This window comes from Bombus impatiens, unplaced genomic scaffold (assembly GCF_000188095.3).
Source record: "Bombus impatiens unplaced genomic scaffold, BIMP_2.2 scf_0321, whole genome shotgun sequence".
Classification (NCBI taxonomy): domain Eukaryota; kingdom Metazoa; phylum Arthropoda; class Insecta; order Hymenoptera; family Apidae; genus Bombus; species Bombus impatiens.
Window position 1 is genome coordinate 1,574,448 of NT_176740.1, and position 20,242 is coordinate 1,594,689.

A 20,242-nucleotide genomic window follows, 5' to 3' on the forward strand; every position below is an offset into this window, starting at 1 on the left:
ATCTTATTCAGATTCTTATTTTGTATTAATTTTCACACTATTAAGAATTTCTGTCTGTTAATCGAAATGCAACGTGAAAATAACGGATTTAACGTGGGAAATTGAAACGAATTCGTTTAATAGACCGCTCAATATGGTCGGTCGTTTCCAATCAGTTTCCGGATATGCATAATGCTATCTCGCCACTTTCACGTAATAAAACTTCGGTCGATAATCGCTGAATTTCGTGAACCACAAATTCGTTAACAAACGATCATCTTGATAAATCTCGATGGTGGATTGGAATTACGGCGTCATTTTCAAATTTCTTCCTCTTCCCTTGAAATTAAAATTATCCATTAACAGAAACGTATCGCTTTCATATAATTCCATTCTGATTCTATACGTAAATTCTCTTTTCAGTCCTTGATAATTTTGCACAATTTTCTACAATACCTGATGTTTCATAAAACTCGAAGCATTTCCGACTAAGTTTTTATAGAACATAATATTTTCATGAAAATGGAACACGAGTTTGTTGAATTACAACAGAGACAGAAAATAACAGAGTGTCTTTATCAATATTTAACATTTCATAACTATCTAGTTTTAAAAGCTAATATTCAAGTTCATTGTATTTAATGTTGCAACAAACGAAATGTATGGAAAAGCAAGTCGACCATTCGAATTCCATTAAAATAATGACTTCATTTTACTCTATATTCGTTGGTAGCCATGCAAATGCGCAGTCTAATAATTGCTCAAGGGTATTACCAAGCATCTGAAACCATTCCAACCACCGAGTTTCATACTTTTTATATCTTCTATATTAATTACTTTCAGGACACAACATCTAATTCTTCGAAGTACCATCTAATGCCATTTTCTGGTGACAACGTTCAAGGATCTTATTACACTTCATTTACAGTCGTTAATTAATTTGAAATATGCCTTTCGTATTATCCTTTTGAATATCAAAAAATGTTCATAACCTTAATCACGCAGGTTACTATTAATTAATTTAATAAAATGCTTGTTTTTAGCCAGCTAGCGATATAAGAATGAAATAGTCGAACCAAAACGATCCTATCGTATTTTTCGCTCGTGTGGTTTTCGTATCGTAGCTAGAGAAATGAAATTTCTGTACGTGGTTCTAATTCGATTAGGACTGTTGATATGCACAAAGTATTTACAAACCGTGAAAAGAATCTCCCGGGGGATCCAAACGAAACGTTGCGAACGATATAATTATTAAAGCATGCTGGCGTTGCGGAGGATCTAAATCAATGGAATTAAAGCGTGCCCGATCTCCTCGTTCGTTTTAAATCTCGTTTCTTTAGAAAGGGAAAAACAAACGGTTTTTAATAATCGTTTCGAACGACACGATGAGGCATTCGAACAGAAACGTTGCAAAAAAGGAATCGTCGATGCAATTACAAAGCTTTGTGTAAGCTATTGAAAATTCGCGGGGAATTTCGATAAATCACCAACTTTCCCACGCTCGGATAAATCATCGCAGTGTGAAATTACATCACTTTCGAGAGCTCGAACGAATTAGCCAACCGAGAGGGAAAAACGTTAAATTAATAACAACAGCGAAGGCTGGTAAACATTTCTGTCGGATTATTCGCCTTCTCTTTCTTCCCGATGAAATGTTTTCACCGTGTACGAACACGGTACACGAATGTAGTTCTCATCATGTGTTTTCACATATGTATACGGTCGAACTGCTACAACCGGAGGGAATAACATTAGATAGAAACTTTGGCTTTTTTTATTCTATCCTGTGGCCCTTGCAAGTTTATCAAATTCAAGGCGAAAGGATTTATTTAATTACGAAGCTGGAGAGATGAAAATAGCCACTGTTTCTATTGCTCTCTGTGTCAATGGAACTATACGATATTTCATTTGTCAGAGGATTTGATTCTTTCGCGAGGATTAAAATGGTTTTGAGGCCTGGATAAAATTTGAGCGGGAAATGCAAATATTATGTAAACAAAGATATTAGAAATAATTCAGCGAAATTGTTGATAAATGATGCTAATTCAACGACCGACAATATATTAACTAAACGTTTTAACCTATTGCAAAGTATCATATCCAAATGCAAACATGCAAGTTAAATCCACTCGAACTGGTTCAAAACAGGGTAATTTCCACTACGTATTTCAATTTGTACAAATATACATACGTATGATTGAACTCAATTTCGAAAGACGACCAATCGTCCAGAGGTAGAGTCTGGCGAGTTGCGCTTCCGGCAATAGCCGGAAGTCCGCGATTCGATTTGTCGAACCGAGCTACGAAAAACGAAGAAGCTCCGAAATATTCACCGGAAATTGAAGCAACGATGAAATAATGTTTGCGAAGAGGATAGAGATTTTCTGCACAAAATTCGCGAATCATTTACTTTGGAAAGCAAACGAGTTACCAACGAATGATGGTTGGGAATTTAATTAACGATTCAATAAAGATGATTCGTCTGGAGTATTTTAAATAAAATTTCATTTGCTGGAAAATTAATGTTACGCCATTATTTCCAATATCAAATGTTGGTATTTTATATTGGTATCGTTCAGAATTATCTCAACTGTTCAATCCCGAGAAATCAAGAAATCAGAAATCCTCAACGATTCAAATCTGAACGTACGAAACGCACCGAGAGGTGAATGAACCTAACCTCAATTCGGAACACGTCATGTCCAATTCGACAACAAATCAGAACGATCTCGATCTCAAAATTGTCAGAGCGCCAGACCAGCTGTGTGTTCTTAACAAGATGGAAATATAGAGAGCGAGGGGTGGATGAAAACGCAAAAAAAGTGGGCCGGCGTCGCGATGAATCGAGCAGATTGACCAATCCGCGTCTGGATCGCGAGGATCTCGCGCGGCTGCGTCGCGCTGATAAATCGGATTCCGGCTGATAAATCAGCCGTGGCGCGACGATAAATTCGTGCCGGCTGGCGTACGTATCGCGAGGAAATATCGCGTGATCGTGTCCGATTAATAATCGGCCGATCGTCCTTCTCCCAGCGCCATGTTTTAATTAAAAGCGCACCCTCGCGGCCCATCTTCGCGATGCCTTTCTTCGGTCGAAAGTCCCGAGGAACCTCTATGGTGATTTTGCTTCTTGACTTATTTCTTCTTCGCGAATTATTGGATTACTTTAGGTCTTCAGGATACGTTTTTTCGAATAGTTTGGGATACCGAATTGGATTGGGCGAAAGAGTTCTCGAGGATGTAAAGGATGAACTTTGGGTTTTTGGTAAAAGTGATTCGATGGTTAGAAGCTCTAGATATATCGGTTTTTGGGGTACGAATCATTTAAGTGATTTCGTAGCTGAGTGGTTTAGGAAATTAAATTGCATCGAATAAGGATGGTCGATGTTTTGTCGAAATAAAATACGACTCTTAAATGGTTTGGAAATTGGATCCTATATTGTTGAAATACGATTATTGGAAAATTTTGTAATTCTGTAATTTTGTATATTGCTTTCAGTATCCTGAGAACCGAATCTCACGTCGAAAAGAAATGTTTAAGGAAATAATTACTATGTAAGAAACTTAAATCATCCAATGTGATCGAGATAAAATTGTGGTTACGCCGTGTTAAGCCCGTTGAGCCCGCATAGCAAGTAACCGTGTGTTATTCGATAGTAACATCGATTATGCAAATGGTTCTCTAACCACGAAAAGTGGCCTCTTTAAATTTAATGTAATAAAGGTTTGCCATCGAGTTTACCAATATCCTCTTCTTTGATAGCGTTCTCAAAGGAGTAGAGTCTATAAAGATTGCCCTCGAGGAAAGAAAGCAGTTTGTTGGGAAGAAAGCACTGCTTAAAAAAGGGCGAATACCTTTTTTTTACAGGGGACAGTATCCTTCCCTTTTCGTAGAAAAAGCAATTTTTACAGGATAGCTCTTTGCCTGAGAAAGTAGCGTGTTTTTTCTTCTTTTTAAATTTATACGGATGAAACTCGAATTAACCTAGAAAAATGTAAGACAGAGGAATATGACGAAGGAGGAAGGAAGGAGGAAATTAATTGTTCAGTTTTTCGATCAGTATTACTTCCTGTAATTTTATGAACAATAATTTGTTCGAGACAGAGGCACAGACACCGTTATCCATTCGATCATAATCTCTATATTCTCATTATAGCTCAGATCACGACACATTGTCGTGATTACAAACACAAAACTATCGAAGATAAGTATAATTTATGCGAAGGAAGATTGTTAGGACGGAAAGGATGTAATAAGATACAGTACGGTTTATGAACATTCCTGTTAGTCTTTGTTTTCTCTTCTGTGAAAATTCATTATACCACAGCTGTTGCACAAACTCTGACCATTTTAATTGCTGTCTACGAATATTGCAATCCAGTTTCTAATATTAGATAAGGATCGACATACGAGGATTCGCGAAAGAGACTTTACCAACATCCGTGATGGCACTCTCGCAAGATATCGCAAAGCCCTGATAACATTCAGTCCAATTCGTACTACTGCTATTATTTACGTACACAGAGTACGTAAATGATAAAACGTAAACCCTCGCGAGCTAATAAATATCGCAATTAGAAATTTATTCTTTCCACGCTAGGACGAATATTCAATTATTTAGCAATCTAAATATTTCCATAGCACGAAGACTATACAAACGATCGTCATATTTACCTCAATCACTCTAACTGAGCAAAACTTCAAAGAATATAGCAAATACGTCCCAACTTGCTATACAAATAATTTCTATAACTTCACAGTTATGCTAAGCACTTAGAGGCTATCGATACGATCGTTACGCTTATAAAAGAAGCCCCAGGATCCCGAAAACCAACAAATTCTCGAAGTCTGAACGATCGAATACGGCGAAATGCAGGAGAATCAGAATGAAAAACCTTGACTCGGCTAATTATAGAGGCGGGTCTTGAGCAGTGCTCGGCCTTGAGAGTCACTGGCCGGCATCACGATGCACGCATCGCCGTCAAACGCAGCGGTGCACGTGTGCATTCGAGTGTGGCGTGTGCATACGAAGCTATGAATGGAGCGAACTCTGCCCTCGACTTCCTATGCACCCTTCCTCCGGCGCCTTTGGTACACCGTGTGGTTCCTTTCCCTAGTTGCCTTCGTGATTTCCCTCTGATCCTCTCGCCGTTTCCTTCAACCTTTCTCCTTCCACGAACCACCGTCTCTCGACCAATCTGGCGTTCAGCCGCCGGCAAAAGAGCATAACGCGTGTAACGTGACGTTTCACACACGCGAGAGACCGGGTACCAAGGCTGCCGGGTACTCACGCTGGATAACCTTTGTCTCTGGTACAAGGTGATGGTGGCGACCATTGTACCTGTAAATGGTAACTCACACTTTCCGCTTTGTATACGAATGCAAAAGAAAGAAAAATGCCGTGTAAATTGTCTTTATTCGTATTTCATCGAAATTGGAAATTCAAAGCGATCAGTGAACTACGAATTTTTCTGATTTTTGTGAAATTTAAAGGTATAGAAATGCGCACGATGCGTATGATATGGAAAAATAAAAAAAAAACATTCGAAATAGAATATGTACTGTAATATTTGATAGATGAAACGAGCTTTTATTTAAATTTCATTTTGTTTTACGTTTGTTTAGAAAATTTAAAAATGCGTAGGAATCCGCAGTCCCATAACGAGGGGAAGGGGGCAAAGTAAAGTAAATTAATAGGATAAAAACGATCAGCGTTGTGCAATAGTTTCTCCATAGTTAGAGTAAATTGTATAAGACTATCTCGAATAGTAACTTTATTCACTATGACTTCGACGACCCTTCCTGTAATCTTTGCACACCGACGCTCGAAGGGCAATTTGAAGTTCCTTACAACAAATTTCTCATTCGATTCTTTTCTGAAAATGAGATCGTTTTTCCAAGACACGTCCGTTCCTTTGCCATTGTCCGCTTTGCACTAGGCAACTTGATTCTGTTCTTTTATGGACCCAACAATAGACTAGTTTCTTCCATATGAGCTTTACCGGTTCTTACAACTAATGGCGTCCTAATTCTTTTTGTTGTCATTTCCTCAACTTTCTGTTTGTTTTCTCGAAGTCGTTAGGAATGCAAGGAAGAAATTCCCACACAAAAAATCGATAGTGCAACTTTGTTTCTTTCCTCCGTTACTTGCACGAAGGGAAAATTTACGAAAGTTTTGTCTCAGCGACTTTGATTTCATTTGCAGAATTTCATTTGGAGAATTAATCTTCTGATTAATCGTGGATAAGAAGATTTAGCGAATCGTTTCGTCGAATAGATGTTACAGAGAATGTTCGAATATGTCGGTGGAAATATTTATAAAATAATGCATTTACAAAGTCCTGCAGTGGATGTTGTGAAAATATTTAGAAACTTGACTTCTTGATTATTTCTAACAACTTCTATTTTCCCTATTTCATCTCGATTTATTTGTTCAAATACTTTAAACTCATGGATTTCGCAGTAAGAATATAGCAAGTAGAAACGATCAGTCCTGGGCAGACACACAATCGCGTGGCCCATTCCACTCGATAAAAGTACCTGTCCTCATTCATTCGACCATTAATACATTACTAATACATCTGTATCCCTCATTAAACCTTCTTACTGAAAAAATTACACTTTTCAATATGCAAAAAGAAAAATCATTCGACGATACATCATATTACTATCGATTCTCATCATCCAATTTCCATGTATCAATGTCTCTATAATTCGCAACACATTCGATAATCTACTCTCCGCGAATAAATCAGTTTCGCGTGTCACGCGATAAACATTCACATTCATTTCCATCTTGTGGTATCTTTCACACTGAAATCCTATTATCCTCATTGACGGGATCCCTTGTCTTGAGCCACATTTAGCTACAAATTGGGCACGCCATACACCTTCAGTGGCTCGGAAATGAATTTATCGCAGGGCTGCGTTGCACTTTAAGCCACTCCGACGGTTCTACGCTCTCTCTCTATTTTTTATATCTTTTTTATTTTCCCCTTTTGTTCGATCCTGCGCGTCGAACAAAGGCCAACAACGAAATTTTTTTTTTTTTTTGTTCAAACCGAAAAAATCGTTACGAGGCAGTCAGGGGTTATTTCACGATCGCGTTATTCTAGCGTGCACAGCTCCATTACAAATTATTCCGCGGTGATTCCGCGTAATCCTATTCACTTGGTGGAATAGGTTTTGAAAGGGAAACCGGTCACGCTTCCGGTGCGTCGAAAATTCACCTGGAAATTCGAGCAAAATGAGTCATTCACCATCGAATCGAGCTAGAAGCGATCTACTAGAAAATAAAGCGACGTATAGTTTAAATCGCTTTTGCATTTTGAACACTTAGTTTCCCTTCTATCCTTTTTTACTGATTAATTTTGATTCGTTTCGTGTGTATTATATTTTACATGATTTTTATCTCATTTTATACAGTTAAATTTTCATTTGCTTGTGATTGTGTTTCGGAATCGATGATACAATAAATGGAATTAAATGTCCTTTTTGTCTTTTTGAATGTTTAATTTTTCTTTTGGACGAGTTTCGTAGTTTAGAGTATTAATGTTGGCCCAGTTTTGTGTCCGAAATATCAATTTTAAGGTATTAATTTCGCTCCACTTTGGTATTTAAAATTCCCTTATTTGCGAATTTAAAATATTTTTCGCAGAGCAGAGTAACGTTTGAGGACTGATGATACGATAAATTGGATTGAATGTTCGTTTTTATTTTTTTATCCTTCTTCATCGACACAAATTGATAACGTGGAAATATTGATTCGCAAATGCTTATTTTTTCTATATCCAATCACAGATTACCTTTATTTATAGTAATAAGTATTATCGGTATTTTAAAATTAATCCTCATGTTCATTCGTAAATTTACTCGTTAATACGATATACCGAGTGCTCCTATTTATTTTCCATATTTCAAATAAAATTTGGATACCGAAATCAAATAAGATTGGAAACATCGCAATTTCGACAACTGAAATTAAATTTAAACAGACGCTAGTTTACCTTTCCTTAATTACATTTTCATTTTATGTTATGTTTCATCAGACGCGTGTATCGTCGTTAATTTTGTTCGCTTGTAACCTGTGTTCGTGTAAAGCTATTAGTCAGAGAATCAGAAATTGTTTCTATAACTGTACGTGCTTAGGAATGCACAGTGTCATGAAAGTATTCTTGTAGACATTTCTTACGAAGGTTTCGAATTCCATAAAATCCAACAATCCGAATAAATATAATTACTAAAATGTTCTTTCTTTGATAAATTATTAATATACATATGTGTCGTTTCCTAGTAAAAAGTTGCATCAAAGAACGAGACATTATGATCCATAATTTACGAAACGAATTTTTAATTAATGATAAAGTTCGCCACGTCATCTGATATAAATAAAATTGGAGAAGTGATTTTACATTTTTGCATGGTGGTGTATAAACTATGTTATGCTACACGTTCTGGACAGTGTGGTCATTGAAACGGAACGATCTGTCGCAGGTTGCAGGTACGAGGGTCGCAGATACGAAGAGGGCACGTCGGTGGTCACGTCCGAGCCCTGCTTGCAGTGCAGGTGCAGTGACGGTGCGCTGAGATGTCGTCTTCGAGTTTGTCCACGACTGCCAAACCCACCACCCACCGGATGTCGCGTTCGTTCGCCAGGAGAGAACGTCTGTTGCCCAGAATTAATTTGCAGCGAGACACGTTAGTACGATTATGAAAAATGTCTCAACTTCGCTCGGTTATGTTATACATCGTGAAACCAATCTGTTCTAAATTAGAATTATATAATGTAAAATAACATGTAATATTAGCAAAGAACGATGAAAACGATATAATATAATAATTTTATTTTATTTATTCGGCATACACCTTTGTATTTGAACCGAGTTATTTCTTTGCTAATACTAGATATTATTAGTTTCAATAAAAAAGCTCTAATAAACAATTTATTCAGGATACAGAGAGTTAAAGATGAATGAACATTTTCAGGTGACGCCATGAACATGCTACGAAGGTCTAACGTTCACGTGGAGGCAGAAGAGAAGGTTGAGGAACCTCAGAACTCTCGTTTTCAAGGTAATCATCGCAGAACTGTAGACAGAGGGAATTTAGAGACACCCGAAACTCGCTGGGCAACGATTATATTGATGTTGGATATTGTTCTTGCAACTTGTTATGGTATTAGAGAATAGTAATCGAATAGGCGTTGAAATATCGCTATCGGAATAAGATTGTTAACATTGCCACTAAGTTTGCCGAAACTGATGTGCTTGCACTTATTTTTAGCAAGTTTATAGAGTGGAGAATGGTCGTTGTGCTTTACGACGTAAGGGAAACTGTGGTTTACACCTTCTTCGTTGTTATCATAATCTACGATATGCTACCGCGGCCTACTATTCGAGGGCTAGTGCTGTTATTACCCTCCACTTCATTGGTATTACAGTTTACGACTTGAAAATTATCGCTCCTATAACCTATGATTTAGAGTTGCTGCTATCTGGCCCCACAATTTAGCAAACTTACCATTAAGGCTTGTAGGATTTTAATTTCTGCGAACGTTTGCTACCCATTCCTGTTATTTCTACCCTGTGTGCAATCTTTTTAATAATTATACAAGCTACAATCGTAAATTAGAATTGCGAACTAGGTTCTTTATCTATCTTTTCTTTTCCTTCTTATTCTTTATCTTATAGGTCACTATCATTTCACTCCTTACAATATTCAAATGGTTTTACTTTTCGAGATTAAAAAGTCTCACGATCCTAAGACCTTAGACTTAAGGATTTGGAATTATAAATCCGCAAAAAAATTACAATTACGAGGTATTCATTGATTCAGAAAGATATCGGTGCATCTTCTTTCTTTTGAAAATATCTTCAAGTCCCACTGAAATGAGACTCAACGACATTTATTAACAGTTTTTTTTTAACATAGATAAGCAATGTATTCTTTCAGAATATTCAATAGTATAGCTCTGAAAGGTACATATAGCGCGAGTAAGAAGTAAAGTTGCTTTCTCAAAGCAGACCACGTTCGAGAGTGGTTGTAGTTAAAAGATTCAACATCAGGCTGATGGTCGGTGGTGTTAACAATCAGGTTGCCTGCATGAGGGCGTGAGATACGGGCCTGGCTCGGCGATGATGGGCTCACGTAGATGCGAATACTGCTACTGCATCTCTGGAGCGAGAAAATGCATCAGACCAAAGTGCCTGCTGCCCCTGCCAGGATGCACTCCACTGTATGCCCCGCACTCCTGCTGCCCGGTTGCCTACAATTGCACCCGTGAGTGTAGTCTTCATTCGCCGCGAATCCAAATAATAACTCATACTGCATTCTCTTTTTCTCTGTTCTTTAAGATCTCCATTCGTCGACGCTGGCGCCGATCACGGGAAACGGTGAGTGAAACGTTTCATTTATTCCCCCTTTTTCTTTTCTTTCTTCTTTTTTTTTGCATGGAAGAAGCTGAGTCAAGAAGCCGTACGTTCGAATCTCAAAGGTTTCGAAAGCAATTGCAATTACGAATTATTCATTGAATCAAACGGAGTACGCAACTATCATTTTCATCCCTGCAATTTTCGAAAGATTTTAGCTCCGGAAGCTTCTGCTTCCCGAAGTTTTCAATCTTACGTCTTTGAAGTATTTGCTTTCGTGTGCGAAGGATTGTAAAATTGGTGGTTAAAAAAAGAGTATTTTAATATGCAACATATAAGAAATATTTTTAATTCAGAGATACAATGGATCGTTCGTTAGCCGGTTCCACTGATCTAGTAGTTTATCTCTAGTGTAAAACTAAATTGTTTATAGTTTGAAAAATAAGCGTCGAAGGAAGCTTTTATGCAGGGACTTTCTTCATTGGCTTGAAGTCCAGAATAGTACCCGTACGATCAATATCCTTCGCGCTTGTTTTAGCATTCCGTAGACAGTATTGTACGTATATGTATTGCACGTATGCGTAGTAAAACTTTTCTCAATTATAACTAAGATGCGGAACAAAAAGTGGTTCGCATAACGGGCAGAAAAAGAGAGACGAAAGAGGAATTCTTAAAAAGCCTTTCGTAAGGATAATTAGATGGTACTCGGTACGCGATAAAACCTGACGCAATTTAAAGGGATTAAAGTTCGCCATGCAACGTCTCGCTGATTTTGCGCTGCGATGCGATTTTTCCTCATAAGCTGAGCTTAAATTTAAACTCGGCCAGCAAGCCGAATGGAGGGAGAGAGCCAGTCGGCTTCTTCCAAAGCGGCTGATACAGCGACCGAAGCAAACTTTCCTTTTTATCGCGTTAAACTTTTCGTCGCAACTTTCACCGGATAGAGGGCCGGCTCTGTCTGAGCGGCTTTTCAGAAAAGACGGAACCGAACCGACTGCTTCTGTTTGCCAGACGATCACTAACCTACACGTTGAGCATAAATAGGCGATTGGATATACTGAATTAACTCGAAAGTCGAATTTTAAAGAGCGTTCGATTCGTATACCGGATATTCGACCAACTATTTAAAGACTTTGATGTATTCGCTTCTCTTACGCTCATCCACAGTATTTATATTTTTGTATATTGCCACAGTTTAAAAATATCGTTAATTTTTTTAAAACCCTGTAAAAGTATCTGGTTACTTGGTAGGACTAAAAGCGAGTCGTTATAAAAAATTAACGGCCAATTCATATCACCATAATATTATATTATTGGAAATATTAAATATGAAGTTCTCACTAACAAATAAACAATTACCGATAAATAGATGAATTTTATTAAATATTTCGTGTATCTACGTATCTATCGCGCTAGGCAATAACTTGATGCAAGTTAACCCTAGCAGTAAGATACAACGTCGTTTCTAATCTTTCTCAACCTACTTCTAGACATTTATATTTCATATGTTAGATATTACAAGCGGAAATTTCTACCTATTTTGACTGTGTTTTCCACGTTTCCCATATAATAAAAATGATCAAATTTGGTACTTATGGAGGATAATGTACGTAACACGTACATATACACACATGCACGCGCGTTAGAAAGTTGAAGGGAAACGTTTTAATGCAATAATAGTTCGCTCTGCCAGTCGACGTTACGTTATCCCGTGACACTTCGTGCTTCGAAAAGATTTCCACCACGACAGCGGCCGCCGTTTCTCCGCTCGTTCACTTAACGCCCAGTTTCATTCAATTTTACGACGGCGGCCACCCTTTTCTTCCGTGGAAATGAGAAATCATGTTTCCCGGAAAATCTGACGCGTGAAACGACGACGTGCAACATTTGTTTTACTTCCGCGAATTTTTGCTTTCGACACTACATCCCTGCAGTTACTTAGAGCTGACGTTTTTATCTGCTGGATTTTTCTACTCCTTCTTCATTATTATCATTCGTTTCGAAAAAGTACTTTTATCTGTATTTTTGTATTAAAAGTATTTCCATACAATTTTATCGCGCAACTTTCGTACGCTTTTTTCATTTTACAACGTTTCGTTACAAGCTTTTTGATTGATCTTTTTTAAGTGTACTATTGTGTGTTCTTTTGGAATTATTTTGATTGGATTTGTGCAATTGACATTTCAATTTGCCATTTCTAGTTCATTTTTTAAATTCTATCGACAGATTGTTTTTTTTTTTTTTATTTAAATTCATCTTTCACGTTGCCTTTTTCATATTTAACCTGCGAAAACAAAAAATCTACTTTACCAAATCAATAGAGAATCGTTCTGCTCGTTTCGCTATCGAGATACCGTGTCTCCGCTCATAAAGAATTACACGCGAAGCGTATCCATTTCACCTGTCTGGATTCTACATATTTTCAATACATCTTATGTTATACAGGGTGGTTGGGAACTGGCGGTACAAGCGGAAAGGGGGTGATTCTACGCGAAAAAAGAAGTCGAAAATATAGAATAAAAATTTTTTTTTTCATTTTTCCATCGAGACAAGGATCTACAGTGAGATCCGCTATAACGAGACGCGATAAAGTGCACGCGTACCGAGCGAAAATTCAAAGTCGATTTTCTCGAAAACAAAGCCTCGAACGAAAAAATTCTATATTTTCGACTTCTTTTTTCGCGTAGAATCACCCCCTTTCCGCTTGTACCGCCAGTTCCCAACCACCCTGTATAACATAAGATGTATTGAAAATATGTAGAATCCAGACAGGTGAAATGGATACGCTTCGCGTGTAATTCTTTATGAGCGGAGACACGGTATCTCGATAGCGAAACGAGCAGAACGATTCTCTATTGATTTGGTAAAGTAGATTTTTTGTTTTCGCAGGTTAAATATGAAAAAGGCAACGTGAAAGATGAATTTAAATAAAAAAAAAAAAAACAATCTGTCGATAGAATTTAAAAAATGAACTAGAAATGGCAAATTGAAATGTCAATTGCACAAATCCAATCAAAATAATTCCAAAAGAACACACAATAGTACACTTAAAAAAGATCAATCAAAAAGCTTGTAACGAAACGTTGTAAAATGAAAAAAGCGTACGAAAGTTGCGCGATAAAATTGTATGGAAATACTTTTAATACAAAAATACAGATAAAAGTACTTTTTCGAAACGAATGATAATAATGAAGAAGGAGTAGAAAAATCCAGCAGATAAAAACGTCAGCTCTAAGTAACTGCAGGGATGTAGTGTCGAAAGCAAAAATTCGCGGAAGTAAAACAAATGTTGCACGTCGTCGTTTCACGCGTCAGATTTTCCGGGAAACATGATTTCTCATTTCCACGGAAGAAAAGGGTGGCCGCCGTCGTAAAATTGAATGAAACTGGGCGTTAAGTGAACGAGCGGAGAAACGGCGGCCGCTGTCGTGGTGGAAATCTTTTCGAAGCACGAAGTGTCACGGGATAACGTAACGTCGACTGGCAGAGCGAACTATTATTGCATTAAAACGTTTCCCTTCAACTTTCTAACGCGCGTGCATGTGTGTATATGTACGTGTTACGTACATTATCCTCCATAAGTACCAAATTTGACCTTTCTTTTATATTACGTATGACGAAGTACTAAACAGAAACCTAATCGTATCCACATATAAAGAATGTACTTATACCGTGTCTTTACCTGGCAAAAATGATACCTCAAATATACTCATTTTCTCTGTCAGAATTCTTCGTATTTCCGATACATTCATCCCTTTGAGATTTTTTATATTTATATTTATATATATTTTTCAGAGATATTATACACAAAGCTATTCGCGTCTATGTAGAGAATCAGTTTACATATTCCAGCATCGAGCTGCTATATCGTGACTTTACTTTTCCACCCTCAGAAACCACATACCCCTTTCAGCATTTACCAAAAGACCAACACTCTCGGATGCCGTTGCTTGTCCATTTAACGGCCAGTTACACGCGGCCGCTCAAAACTTAAACCTCCCTCCAAAGCCTCGTTTCCACCCCATTAGAAGTCCATTCGAACCGCCGCGCGCCGACTTAATCCCGCACAGTTGCCAGCAAACTATCCTCGAAACTAGCCTCCTCTGGCATCGCCTAAAGTCTCGTCCACTGCAAGTCCGCCGTGAAAACACTGAATAACGATCGAACACCGGGTCCCATTGTTCGCTTCTCGTCATCGATCGACAGCAAGGCGTCTAATAACGGCCTCAGGGCGGTATCTTCTCGATAGAACTTAAGTTAGGATCGTCTCGTCGATCGATATTGACTTCCTACGTCCTTTTTGTCCAATCGCCATATTCGGCGATGGCGCAAGGAGATTGGCTGTTCGTTGCTTTATGACAGCTTCCGGAGAGCAGATTTCGAAACTGCTACCCTCGGAACCGTTTCGGCGTTTCGAACCGAACGAGAGGTGATCGGAAAGTTAAATTAGCGGATTAGCGAAGTGATCCTGTTTCGATTTCCGAGAATAGGGCTGTAATAGATTGAGACTTCAAGTATAGCGTATGTATTCGATTTGAAAGTCGTGCGTATCAAATGTGTCGGATTTAAGGGATTTTTGTAGGATAAAGACTGTTAACAAATATACCCAACGACTGAATGAATCAACGAAATAGTCGTATAAACGCCACTGATCCTTATCATCCAACGAAACGTTTTTTAAACAGGTTTAACAGATTCTATTCGCTCGAATAGTGTCAAATTTTTGTAATCACGCGAGAGTACGAAATTTAATTAATTAATATGTAAGTGTTATAGCAAATAGACTGGTGTGCCAATGCTCTTTGCAACCGTTGTATGTTACGACCAGTTACGTAATTTATCGTTTAAATTCTTCAGCTAACAAAAAGGTTTGGTTCACAGGGTGTCGCGTGGGTTCGAGAGTGTACGAGGAGGGTGAGATGGTTCGGGACATCGAATGGAAGGCCGCCTGTGATAACTGTTTCTGCGCGATGGGCGCGGTACGTTGCGTGCCTCTTGCTTGTGCACCTCCTCTTCAAGGCTGCAGCCCGATCGTACGCGAGGGACACTGCTGTCCATCCACCTATAACTGCAGTGAGTCGTAATGCCTTCGCATCAGGGTTGCCGCGATTTTGCCCCGCCCGACTGACACGCCCGGATTGTGTTTTCCGGTTCGTGACCAATTACTCTCACCCTAAGACGAGTAACCTGTCTCTGAGTCAATCATGCTTCACACCGATGCTATCGTCGCTTCTTTCTCGATAACGATCGTACACGTGGTAAATTGCGTATCTTAAATTACTCTGTCGTTGTGACACGGCTGAAGCTTCTCTTTTGTCAAATAATATTCGGTCTAGAGAGGATTTTCATTAGAGACGATTTTTATTAGTTGCATCTTTTACGCTTCCACGTTGAACTTTTTAATTCGCGCATAACTTTTCTTCTTTCTTTTCGGCTACGATTCTATTCCCTAGGAAAATAGGGATACTGAAATTAATTTAACAAATATAACAGTTTCCTTTGCTTCAAACGACGACAGGACCAGCGGAAATATATCGAGAGAAATGGAAAAATTTCATCTAGCAAGCTCGTTAAATTTCATACTAACAATCGTCAATTCTCGCTGCGCAAAATGGGACCATTTTTATCTGAAAGTTACTTTTGAGATTGTTGATAACGATACTGGACAGTGCACGCATCTAGCTTTTATCGTTTCTTTAGTTCATTTTCTTGTTTCTTCTAACGAAATGCTATTGAATTTTGTACGTAGAAAAATCTTGCATTTACTTGAAAATCGAAGAGGATAAGAGGCACTTTGAATTCACCCATGAAGATTATCGATTTAAAACGATGGATCGTCATTGAAACGATCTGTTGAGGATTCACTGCTAAACAGACGACGAAAAGATCCTTGCACGATCAAGGATAAGATAGAAAATCGTAAATCAAACCTCGTTTTTGATCGATTGGGCTAGTCGTTGAAATTGGTACCAGGGAATTCATGGGCAAAGTTAGTTTTGGTAGGGCGCGAAGATGGGGTATGAAATCGATGGTTTGTTACTACGAAGATATTGGAGTTGAAGTTGGAGGATTTCTCCGGAGGCATCGAGTGAATTTTTTAGCAGGAAACCCTGGGTACGGACGAATAAGTTTTGAATCGAGTTAGTGAATGAGAACGTGAAATGGCCAACAGGTCACTGAATGGGAATATGGAAAGCTTTATATATTTTTTTGAACATCGTAATACTCTCGAATTGAAGCGAATCGGCCAGAATTAAATAAATTCGAACAGAGAGTTTCCATTTTCTGGAAAACAACAAATTTTAATTCTTTGTCCCTTTTTTACGTTTTATTGTTTCGCGAAAAGAATTAAACGCGCAAATAACTATGCCGTTTTTCATAAAAATTCCAGACTTAATCTCGTAAGCTTGAAAACGTCACGAAACGGCGGAAGTTGGATTGAATTAGGAAATCGCGCAGGAAGCGTGGAATCGCGTGGAAAATCATTAAATTTAAATGCTCGGTTGAGTATCCGGATTCCGTGAAAAGGATAATATCCTCGGCGATTTCATGGTTCTGGAAAAGATTGGAATTTTTATCTCAACCTCAATTTTTCGTTTCGGCCGTAAAAGAGTCGCAATAACGACATTGCTCAAAGTTTAATTATCAAATGCCAAGGATCATGCTACGAAAATTTGCAGCAACCTATTAACATAAAGTCTTACAAGATTTTATTAAAATACATTTTTTTTTTAGTGAAATTAATTTTAATCTTTCCTTTCAGCTCGAAAAACCACGATAATGATATTCCTCAAAATTTAATTATCAACCACCAACGGTCTTTCCACAGATATTTAATCAAAACTTATTAAAATAAGATTTCAAGTTAGTGAAATACATTTTGGATGAAATTAAAGTGAAATAAATATTTGTCGTTGGTAAACCGTAGAGGAAGGTAGAAAAAGATATTATTTCTGGGAAAAATCTTGTAGTTTCTTGAACGAGCTGACTTTAGGCAGCACTTCCGGACACAGGAGGCGAACGATCGTTCCAATTTCCTTCCGTGTTGCTTATTAGAGGAGTCGGGAAAGAAAAGACGGAAACACATAAGCCGGGTGGGGCGCCCAGCAAAAACCCTGTGCTCTTTCACAACCCTGATTACCACCTAGGTGTTTTAGCCCGAATGCCATAAGAAACTGACAGATTAAACGTTCAAGGCGGTAGCATCGAGGTTAAGGCCACCCAGAACTACGCCTCGTACGCGTTCATCAGCAAGGACTACGCCAAGTTTCGCAAGGAGACCAATTTCTTTGTACGTTTTTCATTCATTTCCTATTTTTAATCTCTTCGGGCATTCTCATATAACGAATAACTAACTTTTTAACGTATTTAAATAATTCCTTCTGTTCGCTAATCGACGCTTAAAAGTTATTGGAACAAACCGACCAATACGAGACGATCATTTTCTTAATAAATAAGAGATCATTTTCTCGTAAATTTCAACTTGGTACTTCTAGCGTCAAATGAATTTCACCTCGTCATTTTTTCCATTTCCTACTCAACGTTACAACGAAGTTATTCGAAACGACACGATCATTTTCTCAAATTTGAATTTTCCATTCCATCACCTGACCAATATCTCGTGAATTTTCCACTCCATCACCTGATCAATATCTCGTGAACTTCAACGCACGCTGCACACGTTCTAATACAGCGATTATAATATCCTTTTAATTACAAATAGCTGAGGAGAGGAACGCAAGAAGCTGAAACGCTAATCCATCTTCCGTTTCACGAACAGTTTCCGAAGCATCGGACGTTAAGCGACAAAATCGTCGAGACAAATGATCGTATAATTGTTTCGAACGGGTAACAGTCGGCTAACAAATATGAGAACAGAGTCGATTCATCGAGGAGGACGGATCTCTCGGCGAGGAATGCATCGCGTTGCGTTCCTCGACTAACTAAGTTAAATGTCTGACACGGCGTCCGCTCGTGGCAGGATTGCATTAATTAAATTCCATCCCGCTTGTAAATCACGTGGCATCGGCCACGTACCAACCAAACCGTCTTTTATGACGATGGATGACAGGTGAAATCGGGGTTCGTGCCTATCAGACGATCAGACGCGTCCGGTTAAGATAAACTGCCTTATTGATCGTTCAATCGTCGATATTTTTTATTGACAAACGGTTGACATTTATGTCTGCTTGTTAATTTTGATAAATTTGGAAGTGCACTGACAACGAGCATTGTCTTGTCGCGCAACTTTGAGAAATATTGTCACGATAGTTAATAGGTAGATCGTACGCGTTTACACGAATTTATATCAATATGAATATTTTCTAAATTATTTATGTCTCGTGATATTTCCTATGTTTCGTATATCGTAAATCCGTATATCTTTCAGATCGTCCTATCTAACTCCGATCTATCTCAAACTGTCGTAATACCCCGTGATCCATTAGTACGTTTAATAGTACAATGCTTGCATAACGCGAATCTCTACGATTTAATTGCTCGACGATTCTCAATATCCAATGAGTCGTGAACTCGACAATTCGATCACTTAATAACTCGTTCGCTTAACAACCGAATAACTCTATCACTGACCATTTTCAATTAATTCGCTATTCATACGAAGCACTGATAGCCATTCCTTTCTATCGGTGATCAAGATTATATAGCAACGAAACTGATAATGGCGAATATTCCATGCAGCCGGCAGTTGATCAGACAAACCTAACCCACGCGAATGCTCTGGTCGAGGGACGCGGTCATCGAGTAGTCGAGGAACGAATCGATTCTAGTACGAGGCAGGTCGTGGAGGAATCTTCGGTCTCCACCGATTCTACATCCTGGCCATCCACCTTCGAGACCGACATCATGGACAACGAGATCCTCGAGACGGTGGACTACGTGAAATCTAGCCCGGCAATCGTCACTACCACTCCCGTCATCGTCGAAGAGGTAATTCTTGAGTAATACGAAGAAATTCGTGAAACGTTCGCAAAGTAGACACGAGACAGATTTTTCCTATTTTTCTCAGATTTCTAACATTCTAGATATTTCTAATATCTTTGATATTACGTAGACGGAAACTAAAAAAGAAAAAAGGCCGTATAGATAAACATCATTTTACAGTCAACGACGAGCGTGGACTCGACCACGCTGGAATCAACTTTGTCGATCAAGGATGACGATTTCTCGAATGACTCGTCGACGATTTTCTCGACGAACAGCGTTGGCGAGTCGACGACGATCAACGTGATCGAGGATCTGTCGTCGCAGGACGATACGACGACCACTACGACTAGGACGACCACCACGACTACGACGACGGCGACTAAGGAATCAACGACCCTGTTACCGGAAGCGAGCGGGATCGATACAGTGACGGAGTTACACGAGTCAGAGGAGGAGAAGATGCACAACGTGACCGTGAGGAACAAGAATACGACCCCGTCGACGAGCGGAAAGCTCGAGCAGGATTTCGAGCACGCCAACTCGACGGTTAGTGTGCAAACAAATCGCTCGAGGATAACAAATAAATCGAGGATACTCCAGTGGATACAAGCGAGACTCCCTTGGCTCGATCTCTTGGAAAATATTACCCAAACTCCGGATGGTTTATACTCGATTGACGGGAAATAGAGCAATTTTGATTAACATTTGCGTAATCGGAAATTGGATAAAGACACTATAGGCGTTTCTGCTTTTTTAATATTGTGAAATGCTTGTCGAAAATTTATTTGAACGTGACCTGAAGAGTACACGATGTAGGCATTGGTAGGATTTCATATAAGACGAGAAACGAAAGGGATTTTTATTAAGATTTTTATTAATATTTATGTAATTGAAAATCTCAAGGACGGTATAGGTATTCTTACTTCGTGATATTTAAAAATATTTGATG

General features: G+C 38.6%; 1 protein-coding gene across 2 annotated transcripts in view; it reads left to right on the plus strand.

Annotated features, from left to right (window-relative positions):
• Positions 1-20,242, plus strand: part of LOC100748848 — a 52,749-nt gene that overhangs the window by 25,785 nt on the left and 6,722 nt on the right. For both annotated transcript variants that reach the window (XM_012385611.3, XM_024367549.2), the window contains exons 2-9: positions 8,474-8,677; positions 8,966-9,052; positions 10,073-10,258; positions 10,333-10,371; positions 15,229-15,420; positions 17,544-17,638; positions 19,048-19,296; positions 19,471-19,839. In XM_012385611.3, coding sequence (XP_012241034.2) covers positions 8,474-8,677; positions 8,966-9,052; positions 10,073-10,258; positions 10,333-10,371; positions 15,229-15,420; positions 17,544-17,638; positions 19,048-19,296; positions 19,471-19,839 — 1,421 coding nt within the window. The remainder of the gene's footprint in view (positions 1-8,473; positions 8,678-8,965; positions 9,053-10,072; positions 10,259-10,332; positions 10,372-15,228; positions 15,421-17,543; positions 17,639-19,047; positions 19,297-19,470; positions 19,840-20,242) is intronic.